At 36.5% G+C, this 14,362-nt stretch overlaps 1 protein-coding gene and 1 long non-coding RNA gene across 3 annotated transcripts in view; one reads left to right on the forward strand and one right to left on the reverse strand.

The window, feature by feature from the left end:
* The window catches only part of LOC120539583, an 87,220-nt gene that overhangs the window by 71,103 nt on the left and 1,755 nt on the right, over window positions 1-14,362 (forward strand). The gene's annotated exons all lie outside the window — the stretch shown is intronic.
* The window catches only part of cpm (carboxypeptidase M), a 109,711-nt gene that overhangs the window by 4,254 nt on the left and 91,095 nt on the right, over window positions 1-14,362 (reverse strand). Inside the window, exons 5-8 of the mRNA XM_039769800.1 lie at window positions 12,122-12,306; window positions 11,368-11,538; window positions 8,756-8,908; window positions 6,268-6,416 (exon numbers count right to left, since the gene is read on the reverse strand). Coding sequence (XP_039625734.1) covers window positions 6,268-6,416; window positions 8,756-8,908; window positions 11,368-11,538; window positions 12,122-12,306 — 658 coding nt within the window. The remainder of the gene's footprint in view (window positions 1-6,267; window positions 6,417-8,755; window positions 8,909-11,367; window positions 11,539-12,121; window positions 12,307-14,362) is intronic.

The raw sequence follows: 14,362 nt of genomic DNA on the forward strand, positions 1-14,362 counted from the left end.
AAATATTGATTTCATTTTTTTTTTGTGGTGCCCAAATTTATGCACCTGCCTGATTTTGTTTGAACAATTATTGCACACTTTCTGTAAATCCAATAAACTTCATTTCACTTCTCAAATATCACTGTGTGTGTCTCCTATATGATATATTAACTGACATTTTTAATTGGAACAACCAACGATTTATACAGGAAAATAATGACTAACAAGGTTGCCCAAACTTTTGCATCCCACTGTATTTTGTCTGGAGGACAGCTGCTAGTTCCATGGTGGAAAGAATTCCAAGATAACAAATGTAAATATCCATTTAAGTAAAATCAAGCTTGAGTTCTGTCCTGGTGACACGTGTGATCTCTTTGTATCTAGAGGTCTTAATTGTACATTCTAGCAAGTCTGGTACAAATATATTTATACTCGAACTCCCACTCCCCCCTTTTTCTCTCAGAAACCGAGAGCAAGAAGTAATACTGTAATTTAAGCAAGCAAGCAAGCCTTAAAACCATACTCTGACCATGAACAATCGGGAATTCCAAGATCTGCACATCAGTCTTGCTGATCTTTCTAGCACACTTTTCTTGTGTCTACTTGTGATGCTTCTTTGGCCACTTTTAAATTTTGGTTTAGAGCTGCTGCATTGAGAAATACAAATTCCATCTGTATTCATTTGTACCTAATTGTTGTCTCTCTATATTTTGCTACCCTTTTTTGAATCTATCTGTTAAATTTCTTTATGCCACCAACTTATATCAATGTAGAAACTCTGGAGCCACACTCTCAATTTACATCCTTCATCCATTTTCTAACCTGCTTATCTAATGCAGGGTTGTACAGCTCAAGTGCCTATTCCAACAGCATTACCTGAAAGACTAGAATCAATCCTAAACAGAGCATCAGTCCTTTGCAAGGCAAACCACACACACTTTGCAAACTTAAAACTGTCAAATAACTCAAAACACGTGTTTGAGATGTGGAAGAAAAATCTATACAGATATGAAGAATGTTTACTGAGCCAGGCCTGGGAGTTAAACCTTGGGTTCTGCAGGTGGGACACAGAAGTGCTGACAACACTGATTTTTATTTCCTCGCTATACAACTTGGACTTCACTGATATTTCATCCGTATAGTTTTTCTTTTATTAAGCAGCTGCAGTGCATTATTTCATCCTATTCTGTACTAGTGACTGCCTAGTGAAGGGTTTGGTTATTGTACTCATTATTAATTCCACACTTGCACATTGATAATATGAGCACAACAAATGAAAAAGACCGCTTGAAAAGAAGCATGCTGATAGATCGGAGACAACAGGCTAAATTTCAAAGGTGGAAGTTCATGAGCTTAAAAGGAAAGGGACTGTGGCTTTAACTGCCAATATATAAAAAAAAAATGCCAAATATCCCTTCTGTTCTGCTAACATGGACAACTTCCAAGACTCATTAATGGCCATTAAATAAACAGGAAATCTTCTTCTTGGGCTGTTATTAAGCAAGGATTCCTTTTTTGTGACCTAATGTTAGCAACACTTGTGAAGCTAATATTTATCACATAATATGTTGCTCTGTCCATACACTTAAGTTTGAAGAGATAAACAGCTGTTATTCCGACTGCTCTTTGTAATGAAGCCTGTTGCAGAGCATGCATAGTGCAGTACAAAATGAAAGTGACTAATAGTCCATCCAGAAGCAGGTGATTGGCACACGTTACTTCCACATCTAATGCAGCTGTCTAATGTCCATATGTGATGTGTCACTTCAAGAAATGACAGCAATCCAGGTGTTCTGAATAACATGCGAGGGTGTGGTGCCTTTCCAAATACATTATAGAGGGCAGGTAATGTACCCTTAATTGAAACTGCTAAAGGACTGTATATGGTAGATTTTTAATGTTATTCAAAACCATTAGTGTTGTTTTTGAGTAAAATATACATATGGACACAGAAACTTAACAAAAATGAACTCATTTGGCCTTTCTATAAATGCAATGAGATAAACAGACCATTATACTGATAGTGGCTATTTATAGATGGTAAGGGAAGATAATTCTTGTGTCAGTAAAATATATATATATGTAACACAAACAAACATATTACCTGATAGTGCTGGCATTTGAATCCTCCAGTCATATGTGACTGATACTATAATAGTAAATGTCTATCAAAATTGCATTTATTTATTATTTCACTAAAATATCTCCAATATTTCAAAAAGTACTGTGTTTTGTAATTTGCCTGGAAGCCTAGTTACATTTTCTTTGCCTTACCTTTTATTCTCCAAATCCTGCTGTTGTGTTCTAACCAATCCATAAGAAATTTGTGGGTATTTTTTTCTATGGGTTCTACTCTCCAATTAGTAAAATGGTATAAATGTTTAATCTTCTGTCTTCTAGGGGTTTCCTGGAGCGATGCAATATACCCAAAGGAAGTGTCTCTTGACCCCGAGTAACCGTTGCACACTGCTCGTTCTACTATGTACAAAGCAGATCTTAAAAGTGCAGGTCTCTTTTTCATATTTCATTTACATAGGATCTATATTAAGAGCCTTCTATAATTGAACTTATAATGCTTGCATACCAAAAAGTCAATATATAAGCAGCTACATAACAGGCTGACTGGTGGCTGTGAAACTAGGAATCTGTGCCAGCAATCTGAAGGTTGCTGGTTCGAATCCAATAAATGCCAGAAGTGATTCCACTCCATTGGGCCCTTCAGGAAGGCCTTTAACTTGCAATTGCTCCCCCTTGGGTATGATGTTAACCTGCATCCAGCCCTGGAAGTAGGTACTCCAACTTGCAGGGAGAACTCGAGGATTGGTGGCAGGATTGGCACTTCAGCCACATGAAAACCTCACACTGTTCCATTCCATGTGGGTGCAGCAACACGCTCTATCAGCACATGCTCCCAACCTCTCTCCATATTTTATACTCAGCTTCACAAATCTCTCCCATGGCTTGCAAATTTCATTTAACATTTTTAGTGTCTCCCATGCTTTTCAGAGGAAAGCTATTTTTGAATTTTCTGAAAAAGTGACTGCACAAGATCATGGATGTTATTATAGAGCCTCTCCTCTGCATTCCGGGAGTTAAGAAAAGGCACAAGGCACTAATTGTTTAAGCAGGCATCAACAATTACTTGCAGCAATGTAATGATGTGATTGCTGTTACAGTAAATACTAGAGGCCGTATGAAAACCTGAAGGTTCAAACCAGCCACCACATCCAGTGGTGCTCCAAATTTTTTTCATTTTGTCATACCTAAGCCCAGAATTTGGCAGCCCACCACGAGCACAAATCTACAAATAAATCTGAGGGGAAAGTGCTTAAATAGAATTTTTGCCATTAGTTGCAAAAGAATTTCAAATACAGTTGTATTGGTCAATTATAAATTGTGTTAAGTTATTGCTCAAATTGCTGTTGTAGCAATGTTAAATGTTGTATTCCAATATGCTCTGGTGGTTTTCTGTTTTAGTCTGGCTGGTCCTTTGGCACATTGCTAGTGATCCTTGCCAGGTCACCTAGCCTGCATGGCTTCAGAAACTGGGAGGAAACCAGAGCACAGGATACAAACCCAGGTCTCCTCATTGGCAGCTCTATCATGTCAGCACTTTGCGTCCCAAAGACGTGTTCAGTCCAGATGAACTCACACCTACAAGCAGGCACAGAACAGCACACACATCCAGATGGAAAAGTGTGCAACTGTCACACTTTTAGTGGTTGCGATGACACAACACAGTAATTTGTTTAATTGTAGGGACCCAGGAACACACCCAGCCTTGACCTGGCATGCACATACTCACACAGAGAAACACTGTTATTTGCACAATTAATAGATAAGTATCAATGAAATAGTAATCAAATAGCTTTTTTTAAAAAAAAAAAAGTCATTACATCTTAAAAGTGAAAATTATGATGTATGATGGTTGTCATGTCAACACACGTACTAATATTAGAATATATTAGGTGTGAGTCGTCATTCAGCTGGTTTGACTGCATTTCCCTGCATGATCAAGGGTATCATCATTTCCCAGTTTTTCCAAAATGTTGCATACAGAGGGGTCAGAGTCGCCATAAATATATGCAAGCTTTCAAGGTCGGTTTTCTTTTATAAATCCCAACGCTAGCATGGAAAGCTGTGTATGCACAGTTCAAGCATCTTTTTATTCATATAAAAGTTTTATAAATCTGACTCCTGGTGACTGTGAATTGCAAAGAAGGCTCACACGTGATGGTTAATCTCTCCATCGATGGCTTATGAATAGGTCAATTTAGGTAGTTTACAAGGTGGCTATTGATGGCAAACCAGGCTGGAAACATATCTGTAGTTCTAAATATATTGTCCAAAAGTGGTCAACAAGGTGCATCATCTTATCAGAGCAAAGTTACTCAAATTGCTCACATTGTTCTGTATATAAAGACTGACCTAACAGCAAGAAGGCTGTCCTGTAACTGTGCCACAAAATGAAATTAATATTTTCATAAAGGAATGGATCTAAAACCGCCTCTGTTGAATACACCATGCAACTTCCTTGAAGCGTGAGTGCATGTGGAGAAAGTTCCCAATGAGCCAACAAGATTAGTGAACAAGCATAAGTTGTAACATTAATGCACAAAACAAAAATATTATGTTCGTCTTTATCACTTTTTATGCACAGATGCCTGCACTCACTGCTGATAATAATGCTGTAATGCAGAATAGTATCTTAATAAACTATTCATTGCTGTGTTACTGGTATATCATGCTACACCAAATATTACATCAAGGGTCCTCCGATTTGTCCTAGCAGGCTGAAAGGTTTTTGTTCCAAACCAACTCTTAATTCAAAGCCAGTTACTGCTGTTGAAGCATTTACTGATCTAGAACGGATTTTTGTGCTTTATTTTTTAGTTAACATGCATATTAAAGTTACCCATCCTCAACTGCCACTTTTAGTCCTAAATAGCTACATTTAAAAGTTTAACTGCTTATTGTTATTTGGCAGATAGTTCAGAGAAGAACAACATGCAAATGACAAAAGGAACCAGCACTTCACCATCTAACTCAATAGTCCTCAAGCTCAGTCCTGGGGATCCATTGTGGCTGCAGGTTTTCTTCCCAAATGACTTCTACTTTTGATTAGACATTTAAATTAAGGAGATGGTTACTTCCCAGTTTGTGTTGTGGTGTCAATTTATAAATTCCAAAACTGAGTTTGATAAATTTTTATTGTAATGCAGCAAGTATTCATGTGCTGTATACTACTTATGGATAATTTAGTGTTTAAAATGTTCATGATCATTACCATAATTTTCATTCTACCTTTCCAGTGTTCTGGTTGTTTGGGCCATTATTTAAGCAGGGTTGCACCCATACCATTTTTTTGATGGTGATATTTAATGAGCAATGGCTCATTAAAAAGTGGATGCTTTTATTAGAAGGAAAAGATTCAACATTTTCAAAAATAAATGTATGAGAATGATACTTAAACACACATATATACACATGACTAATTGTATTTATTTTAAAGAGACTGTTTGTAAAAATCCAAATTCCCATCTGGGGACAAATAAAATTCTATCAACCAGCTAATTAAAATGGCTGGCTCAGTAATGGGACACACTCCGGACCCCCTGGAGGTAGTAGCAAAAGAGAGAATTAAAACAAAACGCTACCTTCGAATTAAAGCATACAAGTAAAGTTTGCAGTATAACAAAGCAATTATTGTTCACATTAAATTTAACGACAGAAGGTACAGCACTGCTAACACAATTGCTTTTCGAACAAAAGACATGAGCTACAAGTTTCATACAGGAAGCTGTTGCATTCATTAATTTTAGGTTACATCCACTATGTATCATTCTCCGATTGGTATTTCGGAAGTCTATTGCAGGCTTAAGGGACTATTGACTTGTATGCAATCGGATGTAGCCTGAATGGATATTATACCAGGCATACCTGTACTCCCCTCTAGCCTGCTTTGGTCATTTGACAGCCTCTCAAAGTTGCTCTTTAGGTATCACAAAGATCTCGATCTCTCTCTCTCTCGATCTCTCTCTCTGAGTGTAGTCCAGCCTAACCTATACTTAATCACAGGTTATTGTCTGGGCTAAGAGTACTTCTTTCTATTAAAATCTCCTTATTTTTCTCATATGAGCTAAGCAGATGTATTCTTTTTATCCTTACCTTGAAGCTCTGCCTTTTCATCTAGGGCATACAGTATTAACCATGCTATCTAGTCTTACAATCTGTTGGACAACAACATGCAAATGACTGGTTGTCAGAATGCACCAACTCTGTCCTTACCTTCAGTGTATAATTCCCAGGTAGCAGTAGTCTGTAGTATTCACCATCTTGATTGGTCTTGTAGGGACAGATATTGGACCTCCCTTCAACTTCCACAACAGCATTTGGAATGGGACTTCCATCAGTCGATAAAACCTGCCCCTTCACCCCTAAAAGATATTATGGTCATTGCAAAATTTGATCATATGTTAGTAAAGAACCCATTTCCAGGGCCAATTCCACATTTATCCTAATGTCAATATTCCATCAGACTTCTTACATACTGTACCTCTATGGCATTTTTGGTTTTACACCGGAGAAAAACGGTTTACCATTTTAGTTGTCATGTCATAATGGTGCTCTAGACTGTGCTGCTACAAGCCAATATTTACTTATTACTAGGGGATTTGATAGTGAATACCATCTCAAGAATATACTGCCCCAAAATAGCATGGACAACTTAAAATTATTCGCTCACTATCTCATAGAATACAAAAACTGGGTATATGCCTGACATCACCGTTAAAGTAATAAAGGGTCTGCCAAGTGTCATCTTTCTTAGAAAGATGTTCTGCATCTCCAGTCTAGAATGTATTCTTTGATTATATAAAATGTCATTCTTTATGTAAGTGTAAAAATAAAGCACATAGTAGTATAAAAACTGAATAATCTACTTTATACTTAAAAGGTAGCTATATCTTGTATCTCCTTTCTTTAGTAAGAAGGCGTGCGGGTTTAAACAGGCCTAGGTATACTGTTAATCCCTTAATTGCTCAGAAGAGGTGCAGATGTAATCATTTTTCATCATTTGCTTTCGAACTTTGCTCAGCACCTAAAGCCATATGGAGCAGTAAACAAGCTAAAAACCTGCCCCTAGATGAGACACCTTAAAAGCTACCAAAAAGGAGGGAGCAGCTGCCTTAGGCTAACTAGAGACAACCAATAATACAGCAGTGCCTCTTAAATCATCATCATTAGTATCTAAAAATCCTAAAGGAAGACAAATCCACATTGATAGCTAATATAAAACCAAATTATTCTAAGAGAGGGGTGCATTTTCAAGATTTTGGTTGAAGGTAGGCATTTAATCCTTGTACTTGCCTAGAGCAATACAGTCAACATGTTTAGTGAAATTTAAACTGACATAAAGATCAATTCTAGCGCCACTTTAACTGCAAAGCAAGAAAAGATGTACTTAGTGCTTTCAAGGCAATAAAGACATTATTAACGTTATTGATGTTAATCATTTTCTAAATGACTGATTTCAAATCACTGCCAAAGGTCCTGTTCTGACAAAAACTCGATCATTGGTTTATAGTCGATGCATATAGACTAGAGCTGCACTTTCAAATGAGTAGCCAACACCCCCGTTTAATAATAATTAACAATAAATACCCTTTTAATTCTTAATAGGCCCAGTGCTTAGGACTAAGAGCATAATGATGTGCTCAGAGGTTAATTGTTTAAAAAGCCTGCTAACTGTAAGTGCTCAGTTGATAGCACCAATGTCCCAGGTGTTCTTAGATAACTGCTCACTAAGATACATGTTCAATTTGAAGTGAACAAGCAAAACATGGTCCAGGACTGGGTGGATTAGCAGCCTCCATGGTTGCTGCTTTACTATGAACACACAACCAATCTGCCGTCTCCATGTCTACATGGTGGCAGCAGATGCTTCTCTGAAAGGCTCTCGGGTTTATGTCTTGACAGGACAATTGTGTCTGTAGTACCATATGTTTCATCTTTCAGTGTCCACCTATTTGTGGCATTTTATGGTATCAAGACAATCCATGCAATGTGGCTACCTGGGTTTTGAGCTCTTTCGTTTCTTGGTTAAATGTTATTTTGTATGGCCAGAGACACGACTTTTAGATGGAATCTGGTAGCCTGGTTCAAAATAATCAATGATTTACTGAAAAACTTTGCCATTAATTATGCTCATGTGAAAAGAAAACAGATGATGAAATGAGTGAAGGCAACTGCTAGCAACGATATGACTGCAGATAAAGTGTTTCAAAAGTATTTCTTGTCCACTCAGAATTGTCCAATTCTGTGTGCAGATAAAGCATATCTACTATTTCAATGTTTTTCCTAAATGAGCAATAGGAATATACAGTGCCCTTTCTTTTGGAACCTTCTAGAGTAGGAAAATGGCCAACTTAAATTTACTGTAACTCACTAAATAAGCATAGTGTAGGTATTTCAAACTCAGTGGGAGTTTACTTAAACTGCATGTACGTGAGAAGATTTAAGGAAGGTCAGTGTGATAAATTAATGTAATGCACACCCAAGGAACCAGGAAATTCAAATTTACCTTGAAGCAGCTGACCTGATTTTACATCAACACACAAGCCTGGCACTGTATAAATTTATGGATGTACCATCTCTTAAAAAAACAGACCTACGCCTGCTGATTTATTGCATGCAATACATTTACTCTAAAACCTCAAATGGTCATTTAAAAAGCCATTGATCAGTCAATGTCCAGTGTTTAAACACAAATGCTCACCCAGGTGGACTTGCTGCATGTATGCCAGCAAAGCATTCTTGTTTTCTTGCCAAAACATTTCAAGCTGACTGGAAGGTGGGTATTTACAGCAGGACAACTCCAAAGTCAGTTCAAAACATTGCCCCCAGACATAGTTATAATCTTGCATGCCCCCTGAAATAAAAAATGCAAACTATTATATACATATCTGTCATCCTTAGGTGTCAAGAGAAAACAAAACCAAGCTAAGATTGCTGTCGACTGTACAAACGTCTAACGAAAATGGGCCAGGTCTAAACATGCTGCATGCAATATTAACCCAGAAATAATCAAATATACAATTTGTTGCTTCCTGCACAGTTTATTTTTTATTCTTGTTCAAAACATCAGGAAATCTTCTTTATACCCTAGGAGATATGCAGGCATCTCTCCTCAGCGAAAGCCAGTGTTCATGACTCAGTCAACAAAGTCATTAGGAATAAGGATCCTCAAGTACAAGTAGGCGCCCTGCCCAGAGTTTATTTCCTGCCTTGCACTCTGTGTTGCCTGGGATTGGCTACAGCAGTCCCCCGCGAACCTGTACTTAGGATATAGCGGGTTGGATATTGGATGGATGGATGGATAGTTGGAGAGCTATAGTATTGACAACATAAAATGATTAAAACATTTTTGCAGTAGGCTTGAGTTTAGGTTATTTGCACATTTACAGTGAAACTTACTGGAGGAAAAAATAAAAATTCATATAAACAAAGTGATAGAAGCTTAGGACTTTTCACCCCATCTATTATTGTAGCCAGTTTTTCTTGGATGTTCTTTATACATTTTTCTATACTAGTCTCATTGATTTACACTTCTCTTTATCCTGTCACTTCAATCCTTATCCATATTCTTCTCCCAACTCCCAGTTCAATTAAACTTTGAGGTGGACCGTCATTATATCCTGGGATGCGTTCCTAAAAAGCTCTAAATCTTAGCAATTAAGAAGCAACTTTGAGGCACATGCACAACATAGTGAATTCTTTGAGCGAGTCTCAAAACCCATCCTAACTGGCCACTTTATGAGCGAATATAAAGTACTACTTTGTTAATTCTGCTCTCAAAGTTGCCTACAAAAAAAGTTGATCTACAAGCATTACTTTTATTTTGGGTTGACGCTTTTAGTCGTTGACTGGGATGAAACAAAGTTATGAAAAGTAATAGGACATAAATATATACTACTTATAAATTAATGGTCAAAGTGTAGAAATGAGCACAGAACTGGATGTGTGTTTCTAAGACAAATGCAAAAGAAATGACAGGTATTCATTATAAAACAAAACTACACTCTCATAAAGAAGAGTTTATTCTTAGTAAATGGCAACACTGTATATTCTAAGACAGGTGATAGCCTTTTCAACAGTGAAAAAATTAAAAGTGTAATGAGATGGTGAAGACTGTAAAGATCACAATGCCAATTAACTCTTTCAGACACACAGATTACTACCTGGATAATTTAACAATTTGTACAATTGTTTGGGTATATATTTCATATCTGTTATTTATCCATTCATACAATTTAATCTGTTGCCAAATGAAATTTATGAAGGCTGCAGAAGCACATTTTCCATATAGCTATGCCTACACCTTACCTTGTATTCCATCAGGCTGCAGGTTTGTTGATGTGCTGCACCATATTTTTCTTTGACTTCCATTTGAAAGTTTGTTACATGTGACAATGGATATGCATCCAGGTAGCCTCTATCAAAAAGTAGTCATTCACCGACAAACTTTGTTTCTAGCCTTTTGACACACCGAGTTAGCTCAGATGAGCCATTAAGGGTATGTAAGAAGTCCTTAGTGGTTACAAACTCGAGTGGTTAGAGGCTCGGGCACAGAATTCAACTGACATTCTTCTGGGCAGGTTTTCTTCTTTGTAGCTATAGAGTCTCTCCCTAAGCATATAAGCCTGTAATTCTTGTCCTTCCCTGTTCTATCTTGCCATTCTCCCCAAATCCAATTGCAATTTAGAAAAGGTCTCCATCAAAATAAAGATAGCTGAAACCCAAAAACACTGATTTTTTTTTTTAAGCATTTAAGGAACATAATTTACAAATGTATAACTTAATATTTGTGTAAATACATTTAAGTAGAATACTTCAAGTATCTTAATGTATTAATTATACAATAAAATCCTACAAATGAGTTAATGTTGTTCATCTTAAAAGAGATTTTAAATGTATATCTTAATACTATATTCTAAATGTCTAATGTGAAATTTACGTAAATCTGTGTCACTACTTTGTAATCAATGTTATGTCCTCCCATGTTAATTGCCAAGGATTTAGCGTTCTACTTTTGTTATGATGGGCTATGAGAAACAGTCAAATTAAAAATCAATCTTAAGATGGAGTTTACAATGTTCTATGATATTTTTGGAAAAATGCACCCTTGTCAGTATGTTCAGTTCAGATCACCCAGGTTGTTCCACAATTACATATGCATAAATAAGTTTAATAAGGGCTCCTAGAGAAACCACTGACCTGTTCATTTATCCTATAATGTGACTGGCAAGTCTTTCCTGAGCCTTATGGTCAGTAATTAGAATTTCAACCTTTGTAAAAGAAAAGCAGCAAAAATTATTTCTGAAAGCTTACCTTCCACAGGGTACCAGTTAAACCCATTGGTAATTCCATCAGGGAAAGTCTGTGTGGAATCACAAACATCACCTTTGTACATAACAGTATGGTTGAAAGAGTAGGTTTTAGCAAGATGTATGAAGACATCATTGTCAGGGGATATGCTGTAATCGCGGACTGCCGTACTCCCTATTAAAAAGGAAAACTGATCAATCAATGCAGAAATGTACAGATTGATTAGTGTTGCAATTACACACTTAACATAATGGTCATACAAAAAGCAAAATTGTAAAGATTCTTCCTATCACCCTAAAAAAGGCAAAAGTACAAATTCTTGTTCTTACACAAAATATTTAACTTGTAAGAATAATTTTGTAATAAGGTTCTGAGTAATGGTAGGAAGTGAATAGCTGAACAGTAAATAATGGAAACACTAAAGTTGGGAAGAATAAAGGAGAAGGTAACGCCGAAAACACAGCCAAAAACACTAAAGAGTATGAAGTCAGATTTGAGTAATGTGTTAAGAATACAACAACAACAGGTTGATCTGTTGTGAGCATATCGGGGTAGAGCTTTGGAAGAAAACAGTAAGCCACATGTCAGGATATTATGAACAAGATAAGCCTTGGTCAGCAAATCTTGGAAGGAAAATAAGATATACTCAGATGTGCAAGGATATAAGCAAAATAAAGTTGCAGCCACAGGAAGAAACACGTATCAATATACAGTATACACACAAATAAAAGTTCAAGATAGCATTTGTGTACTCTACCTCCGTCACTGTTGTCATAGGGATAGCTGGCCACCACAGCGCCACCATGAAGATTTGCAGATAGGACAAAGGTTTCGTTGTTAATCCAGTCCATCACTGCTTGGGTTTCTGGTTGGATGGGGGAAGTATTCTTTATAAAGGCATCTGGAAAGTTTCGGTTCAAGTCAAAACCATTTTTATTGTACCTAAAGTGAACAGACCAATCCGCTTTTATTTTAGACACCTCCTTTAAAATGGTCAAAATATTTTATAAAGCAAATTATAATGGAAAACAGATTTTGCTTCCTGAACATTTTTGCGTGCATCTCATGAATTATGGCCTACTGATCACAAAAATCTACTTTAAATTTTCCTAGCCTGTAAAATTTTATTGCAATCACTTATTTTTGTGACCTCCTCTCATATTATACATATACAGTACAACAACTACAATGACTACACCACATCTGCGGCAAACTGCAAGTACTGGCACTGTTACTAGGGAAGTAGCTCAAATATAACAAGTACTGTGGTTTCATTTGCAAATGGGATAGCTGTGCTAAAGAGTCATAAAACTTAAAACTGAAGAAACATTTTGTGAACGTGACAATCAAGGAAGGTGAAGGACTTCTATATTTGAGACAGATATATATAGGCATTTTTGTTGCTCCATAAATCAGACATGTCATCAGTGACAAGTGGTTCACAGATCTGCTGCGAGGGCTGGAGGAAATCATATGGAAGACAAAGAATGTTGTTGAGAATTTTCTTAGCAACTACAAAAGCACCGAACTACACTCACCTGGCTGACAACATGCTTCAAGCATACGAAACATGAAGTACAACATGTCACCAAAAAACCCTTTTTTCCCCTTCACTCTTGAACTTCTTCCCTGATAATCTTGTTGCAGTAGGTGATCACCAGGACACTTCAGCGGCAGAAGAGCAGTACCAAGGCAAGTGGAATGCATCAATTCTGGCCGACTATTGTTAGGCATTAAAATAAGAAGCAGCAGAAGCCAAAGACAAATCAGCAGGAAAACATTTTTAGCTCAACTGAACTAATCTGTTAGGTCAGCATCATTAAAAAAAATGAAACACTAAATTCAATAAAAGGTGATTTCATGTTTGTCCTCCTTACTGTGTGATACAGTAAATCTGAAATTATATTTGTGTTCAAAAAAAAAAAAAATTAGGAAGCAAAACTTTTTGGGGAGAAAAAACTGTTTATCTGCTCGCATATCTTCATTTTTTTTGATCTTACAAATTCATAATAGTGGTAATATAAATAAATGCTAAACCTCTTATAAATAAGTAACTCATTATAGAATTAAACCCATTCAAAATGATATATTGATTGATTGAAATTTTTATTGCGCAACAATTATTTCTTTGATCATAAAGCTTCTGCTTCTAGTGACTTTTCTTCAGGATATAATGACAAAGCTAACATGCCCAGAGGCAAACAATGTTGATTAAAATGAGTTAGGAGAGATAATGTTACTAACATTTGCAGGGTGAGGATGCTATCACTAGAAAAGTGTTTGTTTTGGCACACATGAATTACTGAATGTCTCATTTCATTTTGTATTCACTTCATATGGTGTCACAAATCCAGACTACCTGAAGTACTTTTTCACTTTCTGGCCTTTGGAAGAAAGAGAAAAAAAAAGAGAGACAAATACTGCATTAATCAAAAAATGTTATTGAGTAGCCACTACTTAAAATTAAAACAATTTCATCCATTCACAATCAGCAGTGTAGACTGGCTCAAACCTCTTTGGAGGGAGAGGTTCATTTAAGAATGTGCTTTTCAAGATGCGAGCAACTTTTGATGGTTTTCTACATTTCTCCTGCATCGGCTCATACTGTATAAAAGACCATTCCTGTAATGCCATTGACCAGTTGTTCTAGGACCAAAACAAAGGGATGATGGACTCCATATGGCAGACTGGAAAATGATACAATTTTTAATAAAATAAAGCACACCCTTTGTTTCACACACTTGCCTTCAATCAGAATTTCCTTTGAGACTCTGGATGCTTTTGCAAGGAGAGTCTTAATATTCCAAATTTAAGCTTGAGCAGAACACCCACACACATTGTTCATTCTCTCAAACAGTGGAAAAACCCTTTCATAGTTGAAAAACACCAAGACACTCAAGCTTTCACATAAATTAATCATGAAATATGCTTAATTAATATTTGCTTGCACATCTAGTACAAGTAAAATTCACAGGATAATGCTAAGCCAGATCATTAA

The sequence above is a fragment of the Polypterus senegalus genome, chromosome 11 (assembly GCF_016835505.1).
Source record: "Polypterus senegalus isolate Bchr_013 chromosome 11, ASM1683550v1, whole genome shotgun sequence".
NCBI classification, from domain to species: Eukaryota; Metazoa; Chordata; class Cladistia; order Polypteriformes; family Polypteridae; genus Polypterus; species Polypterus senegalus.